At 46.2% G+C, this 21,807-nt stretch overlaps 1 protein-coding gene across 2 annotated transcripts in view; it reads left to right on the top strand.

The window, feature by feature from the left end:
- The first annotated feature begins 3,245 nt into the window (after positions 1–3,245).
- Positions 3,246–21,807, top strand: part of Crcp (CGRP receptor component) — a 32,572-nt gene continuing 14,010 nt past the window's right edge. The window contains exons 1-4 of one of the 2 annotated variants that reach the window (XM_028766009.1): positions 3,246–3,353; positions 13,170–13,206; positions 15,584–15,682; positions 16,361–16,455. In XM_028766009.1, the coding sequence (XP_028621842.1) occupies positions 3,346–3,353; positions 13,170–13,206; positions 15,584–15,682; positions 16,361–16,455 (239 nt within the window). In that variant the 5' untranslated portion in view covers positions 3,246–3,345. Of the gene's footprint in view, positions 3,354–13,169; positions 13,207–15,583; positions 15,683–16,121; positions 16,255–16,360; positions 16,456–21,807 lie in introns of those variants that run through there. The other variant, XM_028766011.1, reaches the window with a different exon arrangement.

Here is a 21,807-nt window from a genome sequence, read left to right as displayed (position 1 = left end):
AGCGCTCTCTCAGAGCAAGAGGAATACGGCATCTTAATTCACACTCACCCTGTGAGCATCACCCTAGGAAACCTCAAGCTCTGGTTCTTACCCAAAGAACAGAGAAGGTCTAAGAAACCTTCAGAGAAGCCTTGGGATGCAGTTGGTAGCGTGCTCGCTTAGCACACACGAAGCTCAGGGTTTGAGTCTCAATACTGCTTAAAGCTAGCAGAGTGGCTCATGCCTGCAACCCCAGCCCCCAGGAGGTGGAAGCAGGGTCAGGAGTTCGAGGTCTATCCTCAGCTACATAGGTGAGTTCAAGGTGGGACTAGGCTATATGAGACCCTGTGTCAAGTAAAAAAAAAAAAATGAATGAAAAATATTTAGGAGAGTTAACTAGAGGCATCCTCTGTGTCTGTCTGTCTGTCTGTCTGTCTGTCTGTCTTCTCTCCCCCTACCCTCTTTTTCTCTCTCTCTTGGCTTTTCGAGTCAGGTTCTGTGTAGCCCTGGTTATCCTGGAACTTACTCTGTAGACCAGGCTGGCCTTGAACTCACAGAGCTGCCAGCCTCTGCCTCGTGGGTGCTGGGATTCAAGGCCTGTACCAACCACTGCCCAGTGATGCATCACCTCTATATGATTGGAATAAAAAAGTATCAACAGTCGTGAATATTTCCATTATTTGCTTTGTTGTGTGTGCTGAAGCAAGAACTCTCTATATAGCTAGACTCGAATCCTCTGTGTTCTTCCTGCTGGCCAGAAATTTGACATTCTCCTGCCTTAGCCTTCCAAGGGCTGGAGTGACAAGTGTTGTGTCAGTATCTTGAGTTCTAAGAGTATTGTAGGTATTGTGTTAAATATTTTTTTTCTTTTCTTTTTTTTTTTTTGAGACAGGGTTTCTCTGTGTAGCCCTGGCTGTCCTGGAACTCACTCGGTAGACCAGGCTGGCCTCGAACTCAGAAATCCACCTGCCTCTGCCTCCCAAGTGCTGGGATTAAAGGTGTGCACCACCACCGCTCGGCAAAGACAGCATTTTCTTTTCTTTTCTTTTCTTTTTCTTTTTTTGGTTTTTTCGAGACAGGGTTTCTCTGTGTAGCCCTGGCTGTCCTGGAACTTTGTAGACCAGGCTAGTCTCGAACTCTTGAACTCAGAAATCTGCCTGCCTCTGCCTCCCAAGTGCTGGGATTATAGGCGTGCACCACCACCACCTGGCTGTGTTAAATATTTTATATGGATAACCTTTTTAAATTCTCTCGAGCATATCTAGAAGGTGGCCCTGGCCCTGATAATCACCCATCTCTTCCAGGTGAGGAGAGTCTGGGAGAGAAGGAGTGATTTGCCTAAAGACACCGAGGCAGGAAATGTGAAGGCTAGGCACTGTATCTAGCATCTCAAGAAAAACATAATATCAGCCCAGGAAAGCTCTCCAAGATCTGGCTAGTCAGAGGCTAATTACCCGAGGGATCACATTAATGAACAACCGGCTAACAGGACTGCCACTGAGCCTCACATGACCATCACCTGCCTTTCCAGTCCTTAGGATGAAAACAAACGCTTGACAAGGAAAGGCTGTCGATGCAGCTCAGGGAGAAAGTGCTTCCTAAGCATCCCCGGCACTGCTGGGGAGGTGGAGGCAGGAGGATAGAGGGTTCAAGGGAATCCTCAGCTACATAGCCAGTCTGAGGCCAGCCTGGGCTCCTTAAGACCTTGACTCAAAACAAACAAACTCCAACAAAAGCCAGGTAGTTCAGGACATTCACTGATGTATCAGCGAGGTTGAGCTCACTGCCCAGGTGCCTAGGTGGATGCCATTGAAACATGGGTGCCAGCCAATTTCCCTACTTGCGTTCATCTCTGAATCATTTTATGGCGGGGCTCTCTGAGGTACCAGCTTGTCTTCCACGAGTCTAGCTCTGAAGCCTTGGTTTTGAACGATCCTCTCTCCACGCACCTCAAACACTCCTGGGTTTGGGACGCCTCTCTGTCCTTGTTAGTCATTCCTCTGTCTATGCTAGAGTCTAAACAGTGTGTCATAGTTATTTAGGCTCTGATCTGGTCCCCCAACTAGGCTGTCAGCTAGCTTGGAAAGTGTGTATTATTCATGTCTGAATCACCAGCGTACAGGGGGCAATCGCTGTAAGACTGTTGAGTGACTAACACCATGAACACCACTGTGGGGCCCAATCTATTCAAGACAGGCACAGGGGACCACCTTCAGTCTTAAGTCATCTGGGATGAGATTTTATTTACTTGATGAATTTAATTTTGTTTTATTTTTTTTCTTATTATTTTCAAACAGGGTCTTACTATGTGCCCCAGGCTGGCACATAGTAATTTTTTGAACTAAATTTTCTCCCTTGACTTCCTGTACTATGATTATAGACATGAACCATCCATCACTCTTGGATGTACTTGTTGAACACAGGTGAGCCTAGCGTGGCCTTGAACTCCCCATGTAGCTGAACATGACTATGAAAAATGCATTTTCCTGCCTCCATCTCCAAAGTGGAGGGTCTACTTGTGCCACCATATCAGACACCCATCCACCCCCACTTCTAATAAACTGCTCAGACATAATCACCTGCAAGCCATTTTAACATGGCTGAGCAGTGGTGGCTCACACCTTTAATCTCAGCACTGGGAGGCAGAAGCAGGCGGACCTCTGAGTTTAAAAGGCTACATAGTGAAAATCTGTCTCTCCTTCCCCACCCTCCCAAATTTTAACGGTTGTATGGAAAAAAAAGGATCTTTACATAGCCTAAGTTGACTAGAACTCACCATGCTGCCCAAGCTGTCTTCAGACTTAAGGTATCCCACGGGCCTCAGCCTCCTAAGTGCTTAAACCATCTCTCCAGCTCTGTCTCTGTCTCTCAAGTCTGGGTTTCTCTGCCGCCCTCTTTCCTCCTTGCTGGAATTAGAAGCTTGTACTACCATGCCTGGGTTCCGGTTTTTGTTGTTATTGTTTTTGCTTTAACACAAGGTCTCAAGTAGCCCCGGATGGCCTGAAAGTCATTAGGTAGCTCAGGCTGGCTAGAAACTCATGACAATTCTCCTGTCTCAGCCTCTCTAGTTTACAGGATTACAGTTGTGAGCCAGCATACCCTGTTTAGGGATTTTAACGCGGCCAAGGCACACCCTAACGAAACCTACACTATGAAAACGCCTGACAAGCTGAAATTAGACCAGGGTACCGGCACCTAGAATTAAGGACCCGGGCGTGCCCTGCTGCAATCCCGGCATGCATCACGGCGGTCCCAGAGTGCCTTGCGTCACACATACACACAGACACAGAGCCGGTGAGCAGAGCAGCCGGCACAACGTGAGGTTTCTTCACTTCCAGCGGTTGCGTACGACGAGGCGGAGGCAACATGGAAGTGTAAGGGACACGTCCAGGGGAAACCGGGATCAGCTGGGGACCGTGAGGCCGCTGGCGGCTAGACCTCCGGACCCGCGCGCAGGACGGGTGGGCGGGGTGCACGGGCCGGAAGTACCTGGAGGTGGGGCGGCAGGGGAGGGACCCTGCTGGTGTGGGAACCCGCTCCCCTCCTACATCTTTTGGGGAGGGGAATGTTGGAAGGATAGAGAGCTTTTCTTTTTCTTTTCTGGTTCTGGGAATGAAACCCAAGACCTTGCACGTGTTCTGGAAGTAGTCTGCTCCTGAGATGCGTCCCAGTCATAATCACTATCTTGTGATGTGAGCGTTGCATATGCTAGGGACACACTCTACTACTGAGTCACATCCCTAGCCATGGTCATCACCGTCATCGTTTTGTAATGGTGGAAATGGTACCCAGGACTTTGCTAGGCAAAGGCTTTGCCACTGACTGCATCGCCACCCGTTATCACCATCGTTACTTTGGAAATTGCGGATGGTAACCAGGGTCGTGAACATACTGGGTGTGCTAGTTTTCTTTCTGTTGCTATGACAAACACCATGGCCAAAAGCAATTTAGGGGTAGAAAGGGGTTATTACAACTTGCACTTCCAGGACACAGTCCATCATTAAAGGAAGTCAGGGCCAGAACTCAAGGCAGGAAACCGAAGCTTCAGAAACTACTCAAGACCTCTGCTCTCTGATTTACTCTCTGGGGTTTTCTAACTTCTTTATATAGCCCTGAAGCACCTGCCCATGGATGGTGGCACCTTCAGTGCTCTGTATAGTCTTCTCCTTTATTTTTATTTTTATTTTTATTTTTATTTTTATTTTTATTTTTATTTATTGGGGGGGGGAGTTGGAGGCAGGGTTTTTCTGTGTAGCTCTGGCTGTCTTGGAACTAGCTCTGTAGACCAGGCTGGCCTCGAACTCATAGAGATAGGCCTGCTTCTGCCTCCCAAGTGCTGGGATTAAAGGCCTGTGCCACCATCAGTTGGCCAGGCTGTACCTTCCTGCATCCTTTAATAATCAAGACAGTACCTCATGGACATGCCCATAGACCAACCTGACAAAAGACAGTTTGTCACTGAGGCTTCTCATTTAGATGATTCTAGGCTGTTTTAAAGTGACAGTAAGACCAACCAGGAGCTGGGCAGTGGTGGCGCATGCCTTTAATCCCAGCACTTGGGAGGCAGAGACAGGCGGATTTCTGAGTTCGAGGCCAGCCTGGTCTACAGAGTGAGTTCCAGGACAGCCAGGACCACACAGAAAAACCCTGTCTCGAAAAACCAAAAAAAAAAAAAGACCAACCAGGAAACCAGGCAAAGTTTTCTCTTCCCCTGCCCCAACACAAGGTTTTGCTATAGAGCCCTGGCTGTCCTGAAACATGTTCTTTAGACCAGGCTGGCCTTGAACTCAGATATCCACCTGCCTCTGCCTCCTGAATGCTGGAACTAAAGGCGTGTGCCACTACGACCTAGCAACTAGTCACATTTCTGAGCTATATCCCCAGCTGTTGCTGGGATACCCTCTTCTTCCTTCTCCTCATCATTATGGTCATCATTTTGTGATGCTGGGATGGTACCCACGGTCTTGCACATGCTCAGCAGGTACCACTGAATGACAGACACGGTCCACACCATTGTTATCACTGTTATTATGTGGTGCTTGGGATAGAACCTAGGGATGCTAGACAAGTACTTTACCACTAAGCCACACATACCCCATTATCATAGTGTGGTGTTTGGGATGGAAGGGACCTGAACATGCTAGACAGTCACTCTTCCAACAACGGAGCCATCCTAACAGTTTATTTTTCCACACTTTTTTTTTTTTTTTTTTGGTTTTTTGAGACAGGGTTTCTCTGTGTAGCCCTGGCTGTCCTGGAACTCACTCTGTAGACCAGGCTGGCCTCGAACTCAGAAATCCACCTGCCTCTGCCTCCCAAGTGCTGGGATTAAAAACGGCGTGCGCCACCACCACCCGGCTTTTTACTTTTTTTTTTCCACACTTTTTTTAAAAAAAATATTTTTTGCAAATAGAAGTTTTTGCATCTACTCAACCTGCAGACTTTATTTGTACATAGTTGACATACCTAAATTGTGTTATTATCATTCATGCTTCTTTGTCTTCTGTTCCATTGTTATACATGATGGAATTCTGATGTCCTGTCTTCACCTCCAGCCACGTTAGATTAGCCCTTCGGTCTTTGAGATGGGGGTCTCTCACTGTGTAGCTCCATGTCTGGGTAGCTGTTGTCAGAAACGGTGGAAACCGTCAGCTCTCTTACACACCCCTGGCTCTCTTCCTACATTCTGCTGCTTGGCGTCCTTTTCTTGCTCCTCCTCTTCCCTTGCTGGTGTCCATATGTTGAACACCTTTGTGCATCGTCTTGGCATACTTTCTCAGCATGCATTCTCTGTCACTAATCATTTTTATGATGGCGGTTCCTCAAAATGTTTCTGACCTTTTGTCGTGTTTTTTTTTTGGTCCGGTTGTTTACATCAAAAATGTATCTTCTTTTCCTTTCCAGTCATTAGACACTCTGTTACCTACTTTTTTCATTTTTCCTGTGGTAGAGTCTCATGTATCCAAGGTTAGCCTTGAATTCACTGTGTACTTAGGAGAACCTTGAGCTTTTCTGACCCTCCTGCCTCTACTCTCCCAGTGCTGTTCTTACTGGTATATGACACCATGCCCTGTTTATGTAGCACTGGGGATGGGGCTCAGGGCTCTGCTAACTGAGCCACATTTCCAGCTCGTGGCGCACATCCTCCCAAGCCCCCCCTTTTTTAAGGCTTCAAAAATATTTTTTTTTGAGACATGGTTTCCCTATGTAGTTCTGGCTCTTCTGTAATTCACTCCCTAGCCTCAAAGTCAAGAGATCTGCTTGTCTCTGCTTTCCACATGCTGGGGTTAAAGGCATGCACTACCACTGCCCAGCTAAAATTATTTTTTATTATGTGTGTCTATGTCTTTGTCTGTGGGTTTGTGCATGTGAGTGCAGTGCTCTTGGATTCTAGAAGAGGGCGTCAGCGTCCCCTGGAGCTGGCGTTACTGGTAATTGTCAGCCACCCCATGTGGGTGCTGGGATTCAAACTGAGGTCCTCTGCATGAGCAGTACCAGCTCTTCTGAGTGGTCTCTGCAGCCCCCCTGTACCTTTTAGTATATGGTCTACTATATAGTCAGAGTTGGGAAAATGGACATTGTCTTCCTTTTACAGCTAGTAATAAGGAGACCTAGAGAACAGAAGCAACAGATGCATCACAAACCAGCAATAGGCTTAGGAAGACAGTGCCTGTTGGCTGGCTGTGAGGTGGGAGGGAGCCTTGGGTGAAATGTTCATTGACTTTGACACTTTCTGTTTCCTTGTATCAAAGGGTAGCTTTTCAGAACATGAATTGATGACATGTTTCTCAAGCTTAGAAAAGTTTAGCAATTCCACTCGTCATCCCGTTCCTAAGTCAAGTGTGTGGCAATCAATAGGCACTACTCACTTTTTTGGTGTGCGTTTGTGTGTGCTTTTAAGGAAAGACTGTCAATAGATCATTCTGTTCTGTGTGTTCAGAATTCTGTTTTCCAAAGTGCTTGTTTACTTCTGTTGAAGTGATTCAGCACACTCAGCAAACTGCAGGGTGAATGTCAAATAGTCAGTCAGCTTCAGTTCACTAAGGAGTTGCTCAAGGACACTTGAGTAACTGCCCACCTACGGCACAGACGCCACAGTCTGTAAAGTTCACTTGGGCCCAGGTTCATTGTCCTAGCACTTAGGAGTGGCTGCAGGAGGATCAGAAGGTTGAGGGCAGCCGCAGCTGCAGAGCAGGTTCCAGGCCAGTCTGTGAGTCCGTGTTACCTAGTGAGAGCCTATCTCAAAACACAACGAAAAGACAGCATCTGAGTGAGCTGGGGAGAGCCTGCCTCCACCTTCCAAATGCTGAGATAACAATTGTGACTTCATGGACCTAGCTTTTTTTTTTTTTTCTTCTTTTAAATGAGTTTCTCACTCAAAGCCTAGGTTAGCCTTGGATTTCTGATCCTCCTGCCCTACCTCACAGGTGCTAGATAGATTTATACTGGGCACCACCAGAAGTAGCTCATGTGTTAGCAACTTTAATTTTTTTTTTTTTTTTTTACATTTCAGTTATTTGTGAGTGTGTGTATATGTCTTGGTGCATGTGTGGGGGTCAGAGGACAACATGTGGGATAGATTTTTTCCTGCACTCTGGGTCCCTGGGATGACTTGGTGGCAGGTCCCTTTACCTGCTGAGGTATCTTGCTGAGGCCTTACTTGTTAACTCTTTTTTAAAAAATTAAATTTATTTATCGGGGATGCATGTGCCATACCACATATGTGGAAGTCAGAGGACATCTTGTGGGAGTTAGCTCCCTCTTTCCATCACATGGGATCAAACTCAGGCTGTCAGTAAGTGCCATCTTGCTGGCCTGTTTGTTCGCATTTCAGCATGCATATTTGCTGTATTGCCTTGCACAAGTGTTCTCTCCACGCACACATATCCACACATATTACACAGAACCACTGGAGACGTGCAGACATCATACCAGTATTTCACCCTTTGAAAAACCACTTTTTAAACCGGGCAGTGGTGAAGCACACCCTTAATCCCAGCACTCAGCAGGCAGAGGCAGGCAGATTTCTGTGTTTAAGACCAGCCTGGTCTACAGAGTGAGTTCCAGGACAACTGGAGCTGTACCTTTTCTCAACAAAACAAAACAAAACAAAACAAAACAAAACAAAACAAAACACAACACCCCAAACAATAACAATAAAAAAACCAACCCCCTTTTAGATTTATTTATTTCATGTCTATGAGTGTTTTCCCTGCATGAATATGTACTGCATTTGTGCCTGGCATCCACGAGGTCAGAAGAGGGCATTGGATCCTTTGGAACTGGAGGTGCAGGTGGTTGTGAGCCACCACGTGGGTGCTGGGTACTGAGTGTGGGTTCTCAGGAAGAGCAGCAAGTGCCCTTAGCCACTAGCCCATATCTCCAGTTTCTTCATCCCTTCTTGAACAGTGACATTGTTGTAAGTGGCCACAGTACAATTATCACAGCTAGGAAACTTAACACTGATGTCAATGCCGTGCATGTCCAAAATTTTCCAGTTGCCTTAATAATGTCATTTAAAGATTTTTTTTTTTAATTTTGATTTTAAGCCAGGCAATGGTAGTGCACGCCTTTAATCCCAGCAAAAACCCAACAACAACAAAAAATTAAAATGTTATGTGTGCATGTCCCTGTGTGTGCTATGTGTGTGGGTATCTGTGAGTGTCTCCATCCCCTGAAGATGAGTTACTGGTGTTTGTGAGATGCCCAGTGTGGGTGCTGGCAGCCAAACTTGGATTCTCTGCACAGAAGCAAGTGCTTTTAACTGTTGAGCCATCTTTCCAGCCATGGAAATGTCTCTGTCTCTCTGTCTTTCTCTCTCTCTGTCATGTCATTTAGCTGGGGTTTCTCCCTGCACCGTGAAGGGTTGCATTGATTGCACTCTTCCTTTAATGTCCTTTATCTTAGAACAGCTAGGTTTTTTTTTTTTTCTGTGACATTGGCCTTGAGATGGATGTGTGTTTTAGTTTAGTGAGATTATGAAGTTGAGCTCTCCTAGTGGCGTGGGATGCAGTTACCACGGATACCTGGTTTGGGCTCTGATCACCTTTCTGAATTATTCCTGCTTTGTGTTTCTTTCCCCATCAACCTAGTGGCGACTGTACTTATTGAGGGTAAAACTGCCGTTGAAAGCATTTCCCTTGGGGCTGGAGAGACGGTTGTGTGGATAATAACATTTGCTATCCTTGGAGAAGACCCAGTTCTGTTCCGAGTACCCATATCAGGTGGCCTGATAACTTCCCTGAGCTAACCTATCTCCTTTTCTGGCCTTTGTAGGCACCTGAACACACATGCACATATACACATAAATAAATTAAAAAATCTTAAAAAAGAAATTTTCAAGATGTACAGCTCACGTATGCTTTCATGGGAAAAGGTGATTAGCACACCCATCGACAGGAGGTGTGGCTCTAGGGATTGCGTGCTAAGCACATGTGCTACCACTGACCTATATCAGTCTCTCATTGGCCTTGTACTGAATAAACTCATCCTTACACTGTTTTGGCATTTAATCTGAATATTTAGCTGAATGGCTGGGCCTTAAGATCATTCAGGCGTGGTGGTGCACAACTACATTCCTAGTACTCAGATGCCTGAGGCAGGGGAATCATGAGGACAGAGGCCAGCCTGGGCTACATAGTGAGACTGTCCCCCAAAGCAAAAAGAAATGGAAACTAAGGAAGGGAAGGTGGTGGAAGGGCTGGAAAGCAATGAACTAGTTGGTCTGTGCCAGCCAGAGGCTGTCTGCAAGACACAGCATCTGCATCTTCTCTTGGTTCTCAAACAGACTCAGTGCACAGGAGGGCTGGAGGGGGTGGTGGTAAGCGTTTGCTTAACATGTGACAGGTCCTGGGCTAAATCCCCAGCACCACATTTTTTTACTTTTCAAATTGTATGTGAAAGAGAATTCCCAATTGCTTCCTCTCTCCCTCCCTCCCTTCCTCTCTCTGTGTCTCTCTGTATTTGTTAGAGAAGACAGGTGATGTTTGTTGGATTCTTACATTCTTACATCTGTGTGTGTGTGTTTGAGAGAGAAAGAGAGACAGACAGAGAGAGAGAGACAGAGAGAGAGACAGAGAGAGAGACTGAGACAGAGAGAAACAGAGACACACAGAGAGAGACAAAAACAGAGAGACAGGCAGAGAGACAGAGATAGGTAGAGACAGAGAGAAACAGAGACACAGAGAACGTCAGAGAGACAGAGACAGGTAGAGAGAGAGAGAGACATGTAGCCAATACAATCCTCTTGCCACAGCCGTTGGCGTGCTGTGCTTACAAGCACACACTGCCTTGCCCACCTCTGTGCTAGCTTGAATAGTTGGGCGGTGACTTGGAATAGCCAAGGTCACATTTCTCAATCCGGACATCAGAGTGGCATGTGATTTGGAAATGACATATACCAGTGACTCGAGGTTGGAGCCATTGGCCCCAAAGAGATCACAGGAGCAGTGTTCCTCTGAGAGCGACTGTAATTCAATTTCAAGCAGAAACAGGAAGCCTGGGGACTGCTTTTCCTGACTAAGTGGATGTGATTTGATTTGACTCTTTAGTTTTTTTTTTTTTTTTTTTTTTTTAAAGACACGCTCTCATTTAACTCAAATTGGCCTTGTAGTCTGTGTAGCTGAGGGTGACATTGAACTTCTGATATTTTTGCCTCCATCTCTACTGTCCTCCATGCCTGGTATTTTTGGAACCAAGGCCCTGTGCATGCTAGACAAGCACTCTCCCCTCTGAGTCATGTACCTCTGAGTTTTTTTGTTAGATTCTTTCTGAATAGAATACTCTGTGACTTGGGTGCAGCGTCTTTGGGATGAAGCAGATTTGTGAAATCGTAGCTGTTTGCTGAATCACCAATAGCGTGTGGCTCTGCTCTGTGCTCACGTCACTGTGTTATTGACTTGAGCCCTAAGTTGACCCTTGTGTTAGCTGTGGGAGAGTCCGCCGCCGTTGTTGACCAGGGAAAGCAGCTCAGGCCCGCGGCTCTGAAATGCTGTGCTTCGCTGTCCTTTTACTGTGTAGACGCCCTCCTGGTGAAGGAGCAGGCGGTGGTTTGTTGTATATCGTGTCTGCTCTAGACTGCTCTGCCCAAAGGTTTAGGGTTCTGTCACTAGTTTCCTTTCACTTAGTCTGGTCTCATTTTTCCCAGTCATAATTGTCTTCCATCTCCCTGGGGCTTCTTAGGTGAGCAAGACCCTTTAATCTCTGAGCCTCAGCTTTGTCATCTGTAGAGTTGAAAACATATCACTAGTTCCTGCATCTAAGCGGTTTTAGTGAGAGTTGGTATAATCTTTTTTAAAATTTATTGTATGCACATAGGTGTTTTGTCTACATGTATGTCTATATACCATGTGCATGCCTGGTGCCCTTGGAGGTCAGAAGAGGGCATAGGATTCCCCTAGAATTGGAATTACAAATGGTTGTAAGCCTCCATGTAGATGTTGGGAATTGAACCCAGGTCCTCTGGAAGAGCAGCTAGCGTTCCTAACTACTAAGCCATCTCTCTAGCCCGAAATAATCTTTTTTTTTTTTTTAAATGAGGGCCTCCAATCATGGAGGTTCTAATCTTAAACTCTGTCGTTGAATTTCACCTGAGCATCTTTCTGAAGTGAGGAGTTTAGGAGCTCATGGAAACGTAACAACAGTGACATTTCTCGGGCACATGCAGTGTTCTAGATAATTATGTCATGTGATCTTACAAATGTGTATGGTATAAGCTCCACGTTGTAGGTGGGCTTTATTTATAGAGAGGAAGTCACTTTAGAAGATTCACACAGCCAGTGATAGTGTGGGGTTTAGAATCAAGTTACACTTGAATTTGTTTTAAAATATACTTATGTATATGTGTGTGTCTGCTTGCCTGTGCACCATGCAGTCATGTGCCCTTGGATGCTGGGAGACAGTGTTGGAACAAGTTACAGGCAGTTGTGGGCTGTCTGATGTAGGTGATGAAGCTGAGCTCCAGTCCTTTACAAGAGCAGCAAGAGCTCCTAACCACTGAGCCATCTCTCCAGCTCCCACGCTGGACTAAATTATCCCCATATCTTGTTTTAGCTGGGGTAAGCTTGGGGAGAAACTGGCCCAATAGACCTCCATCTTACACTAAGCAGAGAGGAAATCTGAACCTATATATGTCTGGTTTCAAGACTGTGTCCTTAATTGTCATAGTATACCGGCTTCAGACTGCTGACAACAATACATCCTCAGCTGGCTGGTGTGGAATGGACTGGCTGTGGTCTGTGTGTTACTGATATGATATCTCTGATGCGGTCCTGCGGAGTGGATCGGTTGTTATTTATGCCAAAGCTGTGCTCACACAGGATTGGTAACAGTTTGCTTAATCAGCTGTTACACAGGGGAAAAACCAGGCTTTTAGCAACTGGGTATATGACGTCTCTGTGACTGGTTCACAGGATCCTTGACCCTTGCTGGAGCTCCTAGTGACATCGTCAGTGTTAAAGTACATAGCCCATTTCTGTCAACATGGCAGGACTCAGGCTGTCCAAGATGCCAGTGACTGGTGGTGGTACTGAGACAAGGATGTTGGCTCAGGACGAATCAGCACTTGATTCTCCAGGCGTTTCTGATGCACTTGATGCTTATGGACCCTTCTAGAGTGGGGTTCCTTCGAGGGCTTGCCTCCGTGTTCTTGTAGCTAACTTGTACCAGATGTCCGACCCCTCAACTTTTATCTACATAGATTTGGGATAACACGGTATCTTAGTCTTCCAAGAGGAAATGGATTTGTGATATGCTATGTCTGTAAAAACGAAAGTCTGGGGGCTTGGTGGTTACATAATAAGAACCAGAGTTCAGATCTCAGCACCCATGAGAAAAGTCCAGGCATCCTGCAGACTCCAGCTTTGAGGGGTTCAGTGCCGTCTTCTGGCTTCTGTGCACACTCAGGCATAGACATAACAGGCATGCACATCCGCATATCTGTGTAGTACATGCATGCACTCTCATAGGCACATGCACACACATAAGTAACATTAAGAGAAAAAGGAAAGTTGTCTTTATCTGAAATTGCTGGTGCAGGGCCAGCTAACCAGGGCAGGACTTAGGCATTTCTAGTTTTAGGATGTTTCTGAATTCCCGAATGAGATAGCTGGGATTGACTTAAAGGGTTTACTCTGTGGACACTTAACCTTGAAATGGGTGTGAACTGACGACAGGTCACTCTTGTTTTGCAGGAAGGATGCGAACGCGGCACTGCTCAGTAACTACGAGGTGAGGACCCCACTCAGGCTGTAGTATTTTCTTCTTTTGGTTTAGTCTCTGCTTATGAAGATGTTGGGTTGATTTTCTTTAGAAATGAGAACTCATTTGAAGTTTCTGCTTTAACGCAGGGCAGGTGGCCCCTGATGGATCTTGGAGTGATCTGAGTTTGGTGAACTACACATGGTTCTTGAGGGAAGCAGGGAGGCCCTGGTCCTAATAGGTCCTATTCTGCAAATTCCAGAGTCTCAGATGTCCCAGAAGAAGGCTGCTGATTTAGAGTGCAGTCCCGCTGTAAAAGTCTCCTATGAAATGCGTAGCCTCTTGCTAATAACCATTCTCTACTTCTCTTTGATTCTCAGATGGCCTCAAAGACTCTGATACCCTCATTTTGAGAATAAGAGTTGAGTTGACTCACCATTGTGACTAATTTGGATAGAATGAGCAGGTTTATAATTTGGGGGCTGATGGAAGAAGAGGAAGGAGATTGGCGAGAGGGGAGGGATTAACAATTTACCTGCCTTCAACTTTGCCTGGGTCTGGTTTGCTGCTGGCAGAGCAGTCTACTAGGACAGCTCCAGGTATAGAAGGGCCTGCTGATAACTTCTCTGTCAGTTTCCATGTCCCAAGGAAAACTCAGTCTTGGAGGAGGTCTGGGTCTCCATTCTCTCTCTCTCTCTCTCTCTCTCTCTCTCTCTCTCTCTCTCTCTCTCATACTCTCCTTCCCTTCTTCCTTCCTTCCCTCCCTCCCTCCTTCTCTCCCTCCCTCTGTGTGCTATATATTCTCTGTGTCTGTGTACTCTGTGTGTGTGCTGTATACTTAGTGTGTGTGTTTGTAGAATTAATTCAGTAAGCTCTATTGCTTACTACAGATTCAGCCCAAGTACTTGTGGCTTAGCCACAGGAGGGGAATGTTCATTGTTCAAAACATTGGCTTTTAGGAGCTTTGTCCTGCTTGGCCTTTGCTCAGTATTTGGGTGTTTGTTTCACTGGGGGAAACATTTTGTTCACTGGGTCTCATGGTACTGTTTTTCAAAGGTGGTGGGGTTGGGGGACTGTTGGCATTGGGGAACTGTTGGGCAGGTGTTGCACGCGTGTGCAGTAATAATCTGTGAGTTTGTAGTTTCCTCAGATCTCTGATAAAAATTCAGAAGCAGGAGCAAAGTACTACTGGCCTCCAACACAGCACTAATGTGTCTGTGTCTTCTTTGTGGGGAAAGTTGACTTGTAAGAATCCATTGCATTTCCCTTCGTTTTTCTTGTTCTGCTGGGGACCCAGGGATGCCGACAGAGGAAGCAAATGGTTTGCCGCCGAGCTATGTCCTTGGCTCTTAGTATGTTTAATGCTGTATTGTATCACTTGTCTCATGCTTTTTCTATTAGAGAAAGAAGTTGTTAGACTAGACTGTATATTAAGCAAAGCCCTTTTAAAATATTTAGCTTTGGAAAATTTGCTTTCAAATACTCATAAAGGCTTTGAGATAAAAGGATTAGTGATGTATGATTTTAAAAAATAAATTACATTGTATTTATTCTGTGTGATGTGTATCCCCATTCACATGGAGGACGGAGGACTTGTGGGAGTTGGTTCTCTCCTTCTGTCATGTGGGTCCCGGGACTGAACGCAGGGTGCTATGTTTGAGAGCAAGTGCATTTACTGGCTGAGCTTGTGATATGTGTTTTTTTGTTTTGTTTTTTGTTTTTTGAGACAGGGTTTCTCTGTATAGTCCTGGCTGTCCTGGAACTCACTCTGTAGACCAGGCTGGCCTGGAACTCAGAAATCCACCTGCCTCTGCCTCCCAAGTGCTGGGATTAAAGGCGTGCGCTACCACTGCCTGGCATGATACATGTTTTTAAGTAGACTCCACAGTTATTTTTTTAAGGGTCTTATTTTTAATAATATTATATTAATAATAATATATTGTTCTATATATTATATTATAATAATATGGCTCTTCAGAGAAGCAAGGCAGCTCTGGTTCATGATAGGTACTAGTACTATATTGTCATAGATTATAGTAATATTACATTATTAATTTTAATATGTCTGTGTGTATGCATATGTACCCATAGAGGCCATGGCCTCGGGAGTTGGAGTTACAGATGGTTGTGAGCCGACTGATGTGAGGGTCCTCTGGAAGAGCAGAAAGTGCTCTTAGCCATCTCTGAGCTGACTTTCCAGTATTTTAAGTAAATGGACGATTTGAACTCACTTAGCTAAGAGAGCATCTAAAAGCTGTTGCATGGTTCTAGGACATCATACTTGTTCTAGAGCAGCTGTTGGGAAGCAGGCTTGTGGAAAGAAAGTGGCCTTACCTGACTGACTTAAACCCTTGGAAGAGACACATCTTCAACTCTACTGACCAGTATCTCCCGTGCCCCTTCCTAGGTGTTCCAGTTACTAACGGATCTCAAAGAGCAGCGGAAGGAAAGCGGGAAGAACAAACATAGTGCTGGACAGCAGAACTTGAACGCCATCACCTACGAGGTAAGCTTGACTACCCAGGGCCTGGTCAGTCAGGAGGGTGGCTGCTGCCCCACCACTTCCGCAGCTTGAGCTGCCAGCAACTCTGCAGTTAACACCTCTGCTGCTCCACTGTCTCTTCCTTCTTTGTGTTGCCAGTGTAGCTTGCTGTACTAGAAATGGAAAAAGAGAAAGCAATAGCAAAGAGGAAAAACAAAAACCACCCGAGAGAAGCATTTTATCAGATCTGTTGCAACCTCAGGGAAGGCAGGCAGCACAGAAGGTGAGGGTGTTTCCCAGTCATCTCACCAATGAGCTGGACAGCCTGCTTAGATAGTCAGAGAAGGTGCCACCCACAATATGGGTGGGACTCTCCACATCATTTAAGGCAGTCTGATACTTTTTTTTAACAACAACAATAATCCAGTGTAGCTTGTTCAAAACAGTCCAGTCTGTTCAGGAGCCACAGCAAGCAACAGCCATTGCATTTTCTCAAGACCTCTAGGGAGATGTCAAAATGACTATGCTGGCATGGTAGCCCACTGACTATTTGACTGATAGTCCTTTAACTCAGTACGGGAGAGCCCAGCAGCATGGTAGCCCACTGACTATTTGACTGAGGGGGTGAAGGTATCTCGTCCCACAGGATCTTTGCTTTTCTATAACTTATGTTTGCCTTTCTTTTGTGTATTTATTCTTTAGACATTAAAATACATATCAAAAACACCATGTAGAAACCAGAGTCCGGCGATTGTCCAAGAATTCCTCACAGCAATGAAAAGCCACAAGCTGACCAAGTAAGTTATCCTCAGGAGATGGTAGGTAACAAGAAATTCGGTGAGAGTAATGTCTCAGAACAGCTGTATGCAACAGCCGCATCTGCATTCAGTCACGCCATGGCCTCGCAGGTGTACACAGTACTGTCTTAAGGTAGCATCACAGTATTGTGGAAAGACAACTGAGAATGAGACACATGGCCATGTAGAGCTACAGCGTGCTTACCTCAGAGTCTTCTTAGGGTCCAGTTCACGAAGCTGTTTACCACCTGACTTCACAGCTACACTAGAGTAAAAGCAGGGTTCAGAATCACAGCACTGAGTTGAGAGTATAGCTTAGTGCTAGTGTTTACCTAGCATGTTTGAGGGCTTTCATCCCCAGCACTGTTGGGTGCTGGAGGGTGCAGGGAGGGAAGATAGGCAAAATAGCCAACCAACCAAAAAAAAAAAAAAAACCCAACGTAAGTACTTTCTATAAGGTTGCTCAATGGAGTCACTTGACATTTGTGTTTGCTTGAGGTAGCAGCAGCTTGATTATAGTCTATCTGAGCACTAGGTGGCTACCAGCACCTTGTCTTGGCCTTTGATGTGTGAGTTTACTTTACAAAAGCTAAAGACACAGGTTAAGGGTTTGCATAGGAGACAACCTTCCCGTGTCTCTAGGATCAGTGCTGATAACTTCCAAACGTTGCTCTGTAAACCACTGTCTGTTGGCTCAGTGTTTTGGTGTTTGATGGTACTGGGCATCAGACCTGGGCCTCGCTGTATCTCTGATCCCACCCTCAAGAAGCTTGGTCCTCTCGCTCAGGATGACGGTGGCTCACACAGTACTAAGCTCACTTCTCAAATGACTTTGTTTTGCTAGAACTACTTTTGTCTATTCATTCAAGACCACTTACTTTTGTTTCGTGTTTTAGTAGCTGACATCTTTGATAACTCTAAGTTAGCATGAGTTTGCTAGCTTTTCCTTTCCTTTGAAAATAAGTCATATTTTCCTGGTTGAAATAACTTTGTAAATTGTATTCCTGGGCCTTTTGAATATTATATTCAGATAGTTTAGACTGGCCATCCTGTCAGAAGCCTCTGTTAATGTGGCCATCTGTACTGTGTTGCCAAACTTCTAAGGGTTTTCACTGTTATCACTGGCAATAGGCATTGATAAGTATGGCAGTTGCTTTTAAAAATTATTTTAATTATGCAAATGCATGTGTGTCTATAAGTGGATAAGTTTAGGTCAGTGCGATACCCCAGGAGGCCAGAGGCTTTCCCGGAACTGGAGTTACAGGTGGCTGTGAACTGCCTGACACAAGTGCAGGGAACTGAACTTGGGTCCTTTGCAAGAGCAGTGCACTCTCTTAACTCCTGAGCCTTCTCCTGATTGATTTCAAGTCCTTTCCCAGGTATCTGTGGGGACCATCTGGATATGGCCCCTGTGTCTTTTCCATGGTGGAGAACTTGCTTGGCATGGCTAAGGCTCTGGGCTCCATCACCAGTGTTCCCTTCCCCTCCCCTTTCTCAGAGAGAGAGGGAGAGGGAGAGGGAGAGGGAGAGGGAGAGGGAGAGGGAGAGGGAGAGAGAGAGAGAGAGAGAGAGAGAGGGAGAGAGAGAGAGAGAGAGAGAGAGAAAAGGAGAGAGAAGGAGGGATGAGAGAGAGAGAAGAGTTGGAGAAAGGGAGGAAGAAGCCTATAAGACAGGACCTGTCTTTCAGATTGACTCGACATTGCTTGTTGTCTACACAAGGGTAGAGCACGCTTCAATAGTCAGAGGACTGTTGGCCCCTCCCCTTTGGCTGTCTTCACACTAGTTATTTATCAAGTCTTATGTAACCTTTTAAAGAATCATATTGGGCAAGAGCTCCTGGCAGTGTTACACAGCGGCCAGTAGAGGGATCCAGCGAGCTGCTTTCACTGGGGCTGGCTTCTGCCTCTTGGCCTGCGCGGCTGGTGAAGGGGCTGCATGGTAACTAGGACGGCTGGTGCATTTAAGACAGGGACCATGTTTAGCAGAGGAACTGCTGACGTGCTCTTTAAATCTTCCATGTGATCTTGAACTCCCCTTCTTTCTGTTTTGCTCCAGGGATTATGACTTTGTGTGGTTATCTTTCCTGATGGAGTCCTTGATGGCAGGCCAGGAGCTGTGTTCTGTTTGACTTGGTAGATTTCATCATAGTACAGTTGGAGATCAACTCCGAGTCACTCTGGCACTGTGTGTTAAGTAATTTGTTTTTATTTAGTGTGTTACCCGAGGTTCCACCCAAAACTGACTCTTTAATATTTTAGATTTGCCCTTCACTCTCTGTTTCTCAGTATCTGACTAGTAGGCCCTGTTCCCACCCTGAATCACCCCTGTAAGGCATGCAGCTCTGTGGAATGAGCCTTGCTCTCACAGGCCAGCCGAGTTAGGTCTGCAGTCTTTCTGAGCGTCTTCTATTCGGCACAGACTACTCCAGGGGTTAACACCATGTTTTTGGGACCTGTACCTCAGACCAGCCAAGCTCAAGTACAGATGGTGGATTCTCAGGTTTCCCTAGTTCTTACCAGATCTGCTCCCAGAGCATAAAATTCTGCTTCTTACCTCCTCAGAGTTCCCACAAGCTTCTCTTAGAAGTCAGGGCTTCCCTAGCTGTTCCTTTAGCTTGCCCTTCAGACTACATGTGTGTTAGGCCAAGCCTGACTCTCAGTGCTGTGACGGAGGGGACATAGTGGAGAGGCACCGAGTGTCAGTTTCAGGGCCTACTGTTTTGTTTATAGAGGGGATGGTAAGACGAAGGAAGACTCTGATGCGGCTGAGGAAATGCTGCTTGCTAGGCAAGTTGTGGGACTGGGGACTGGGCCAAGGCTTCTCTGTGTCGGTCTACAGTTTGTTTAGATCCTTTCATGGCAGTGGAGACATTTGAAGATAGACTACGGAAGAGCAGAGTCCATAGGCTTCTTGGGGGTGAACTAGAGAACTCCAAATTCATACCAGCACCTTTGGGAGGACCCTGGCTGGGAAGATGGGTCAGGGGCTTTGCATTTGTTGCTCTTGCTAAGGACCTGGCCTTAGTTCTTAGCACCCAGAGGATTCGGTACCTTCTGGACTTCCTGGAAATGGCATGTGTGTATGGCTGTGTACTGTCTGGTGTCTGATCCTCTGAAATAGGAGTTAGAGACCGTTGTTAGGCTTCATGTAGGCGCTGGGCACAAACCTGGATCCTCTGCAAGAGAGAGCTCTTAGTTACTGAGCCATCTCTCCAGTCACACGCTTTCAGTCTTTCAAAGACATTTTTCTCCTATTGAAGTGTCCAGAGGATGGAGCTGTTGTCCTGTCACCAAGAGATTGGAGGGATTTAAGGTAATGGTGAGGAGGGCACATAAGCAAAAGTACCCGGGAGCTGAGTCTCAGCGGTGGGTGAGAGGTGAGGGCTGGCTCCCAGGTTTCTGACCTTAGGCCCTTCTAGACTAGAAGTATAGTGAGGAGCTGGTGTGCTGGAAAGAGTAGCCATAGTACCTTCAGATGTGTGGATGTCAAAGCATCTGCTGTGTCTGCATGGAAACGTGTGGGAGGCATGTGGTCATAGAGGTCTGACGCTCAGTCACAAAGCTCGGAAACATGGATTTCTCCATCAAAGCTTGTAGTAGCTCTTGAGATTGTGCCTTTTGTATGAGGAAGTCCCTAAGAGATTGTGCCTTTTGCATAAGGAAGTCCCTAAGAGATTGTGCCTTTTGTATGAGTCCCTAAGAGACTTGGAGGGGAAGATGACAGACACAAAGAGCAGTCAGCAAGACAAGTGGGCAACAAGAAAGAGTGGCACTGGGATCCGTGGGAGGAGACTGAAGGAAACAGTGGCTGGCAGTGGCGATCAGAGGATGGTTAGGGCATGCGTCAGGACGCCCAGTTCATAGGTCCTGGCAGTGGAGCGCAGGGTCTGCGAATCGTAGGCAGGAGTCCTAGCAACTGAGTCGCACCCCCAGCCCTGCTTCCCCAGAAACTCTCAGGGCTCAATGCAAAGTCTCCTTTCCCTCTCTCTCCACTCTCCTCTTTGTGTTTCTTTTCATCTTTTCTCTCCCTCTTGCCTCCCAGCCTGCTGTGGACTGAGCACAAGGCTTCCTGCATATGAGGCCAGCACCTCTCTACTGTGAAATCTCATTTGTTGAGTAGATGATTGCTAAATGTTGTAGGGGATGCTGAAGTGTAGAACTTGACCACGTGTGTGCTGTAATTGTTAGCACCTGCATCAGTGGTGAAACTGTTGTGCGGCCGTTGTCATGGTGAATGTTTCTGCTAGAAGCATATGGCTAATGTGAGCTGGGGTGGTTGAATAGCAGGAAGCTTGGACAGGTCCCGTCCTTCTCCATGTCAGAAGTGGAAGGCAAATGGAAAACAGGCAAGTGATGATAGCAGCCACTTCAGATGTGAGACTGTTGCTGCTCGTGACCCTCATGAGCTGTAAGTGCTTCTCTGATTTGTTTTACAGACGTGAACCTGAGGCTTGGGAGGTACTTGGCTCACACTGCTTCCTAAAATCCTGGCTAAGGCAACCATGGTGTGGCTTCTCATCTTTATCCAGAGTTATTTTTAAACTCCATTTGTGTTGAATAGAACTAAAAGATGAGTCGGACTGAGAAGGAAATGTAGAACTTATCACCTGTGTGGGAATGGAGAAAGGGAAGCCATTCCTCTCCCTCACGTCCTGTCCTTGGAGAGGTGGCTCAGTGATTAACAGCACTTGCTGCCCTTGCAGAGGACTTGGGTTTGTTCCCAGCACTCACGTGGAGCCTCATAACTCTTTGTAACTCCAGTCCCAGGGAATCTGATACCCTCTTCTGGTATCCATATGTGGTGCACATAATACACCTGCAGACAAATGCTCATACATGTAAAAGAAGATTAAATACATCTTGGAAGTCATGTCACCTTTTAACCTCTTTGCAGTGGACTGTGTACCTCTTGTGTCAGATGATAATTGCTGTAATCCTGACAGGAGGTAGAGGCAGGAAGATCAGGTATTAAAGTCATCCTTGGCCTTATACCAAGTTTGAGGTCAGTTGGTAATTACTATCTTCAAAGTCAGGCTGGCTCAGATTCACTATCCTGTCTCAGCCTCCTCAGTTCTGAGACAATAGGCTGAGCCACCAAGCCAGGCTTCTTTTTGTCTTACTAAGATAATTCAAATCCGAGTAACACTGGGTAGTAGCTGCTTTTCTCCATGCTGTACAAAATGCCTGACAAAAGCCAATTGAGAGGGAAAGGGCATGTTCATCATTGGGTGGTGTGTTCATCATTGAGTGATGTGTCCATCATTGGGTGTTGTGTCCATCACACGGGTATGTTCATCATTGGGTGGTATGTCCATCATTGGGTGGTGTGTCCATCACGGGGGTATGTTCATCA

This window comes from Grammomys surdaster, unplaced genomic scaffold, assembly GCF_004785775.1.
Source record: "Grammomys surdaster isolate TR1022 unplaced genomic scaffold, NIH_TR_1.0 166, whole genome shotgun sequence".
Taxonomy (NCBI): domain Eukaryota; kingdom Metazoa; phylum Chordata; class Mammalia; order Rodentia; family Muridae; genus Grammomys; species Grammomys surdaster.
Note: the sequence above shows the minus strand (reverse complement) of the source record. Positions and strands in the feature narration are given on the sequence as shown.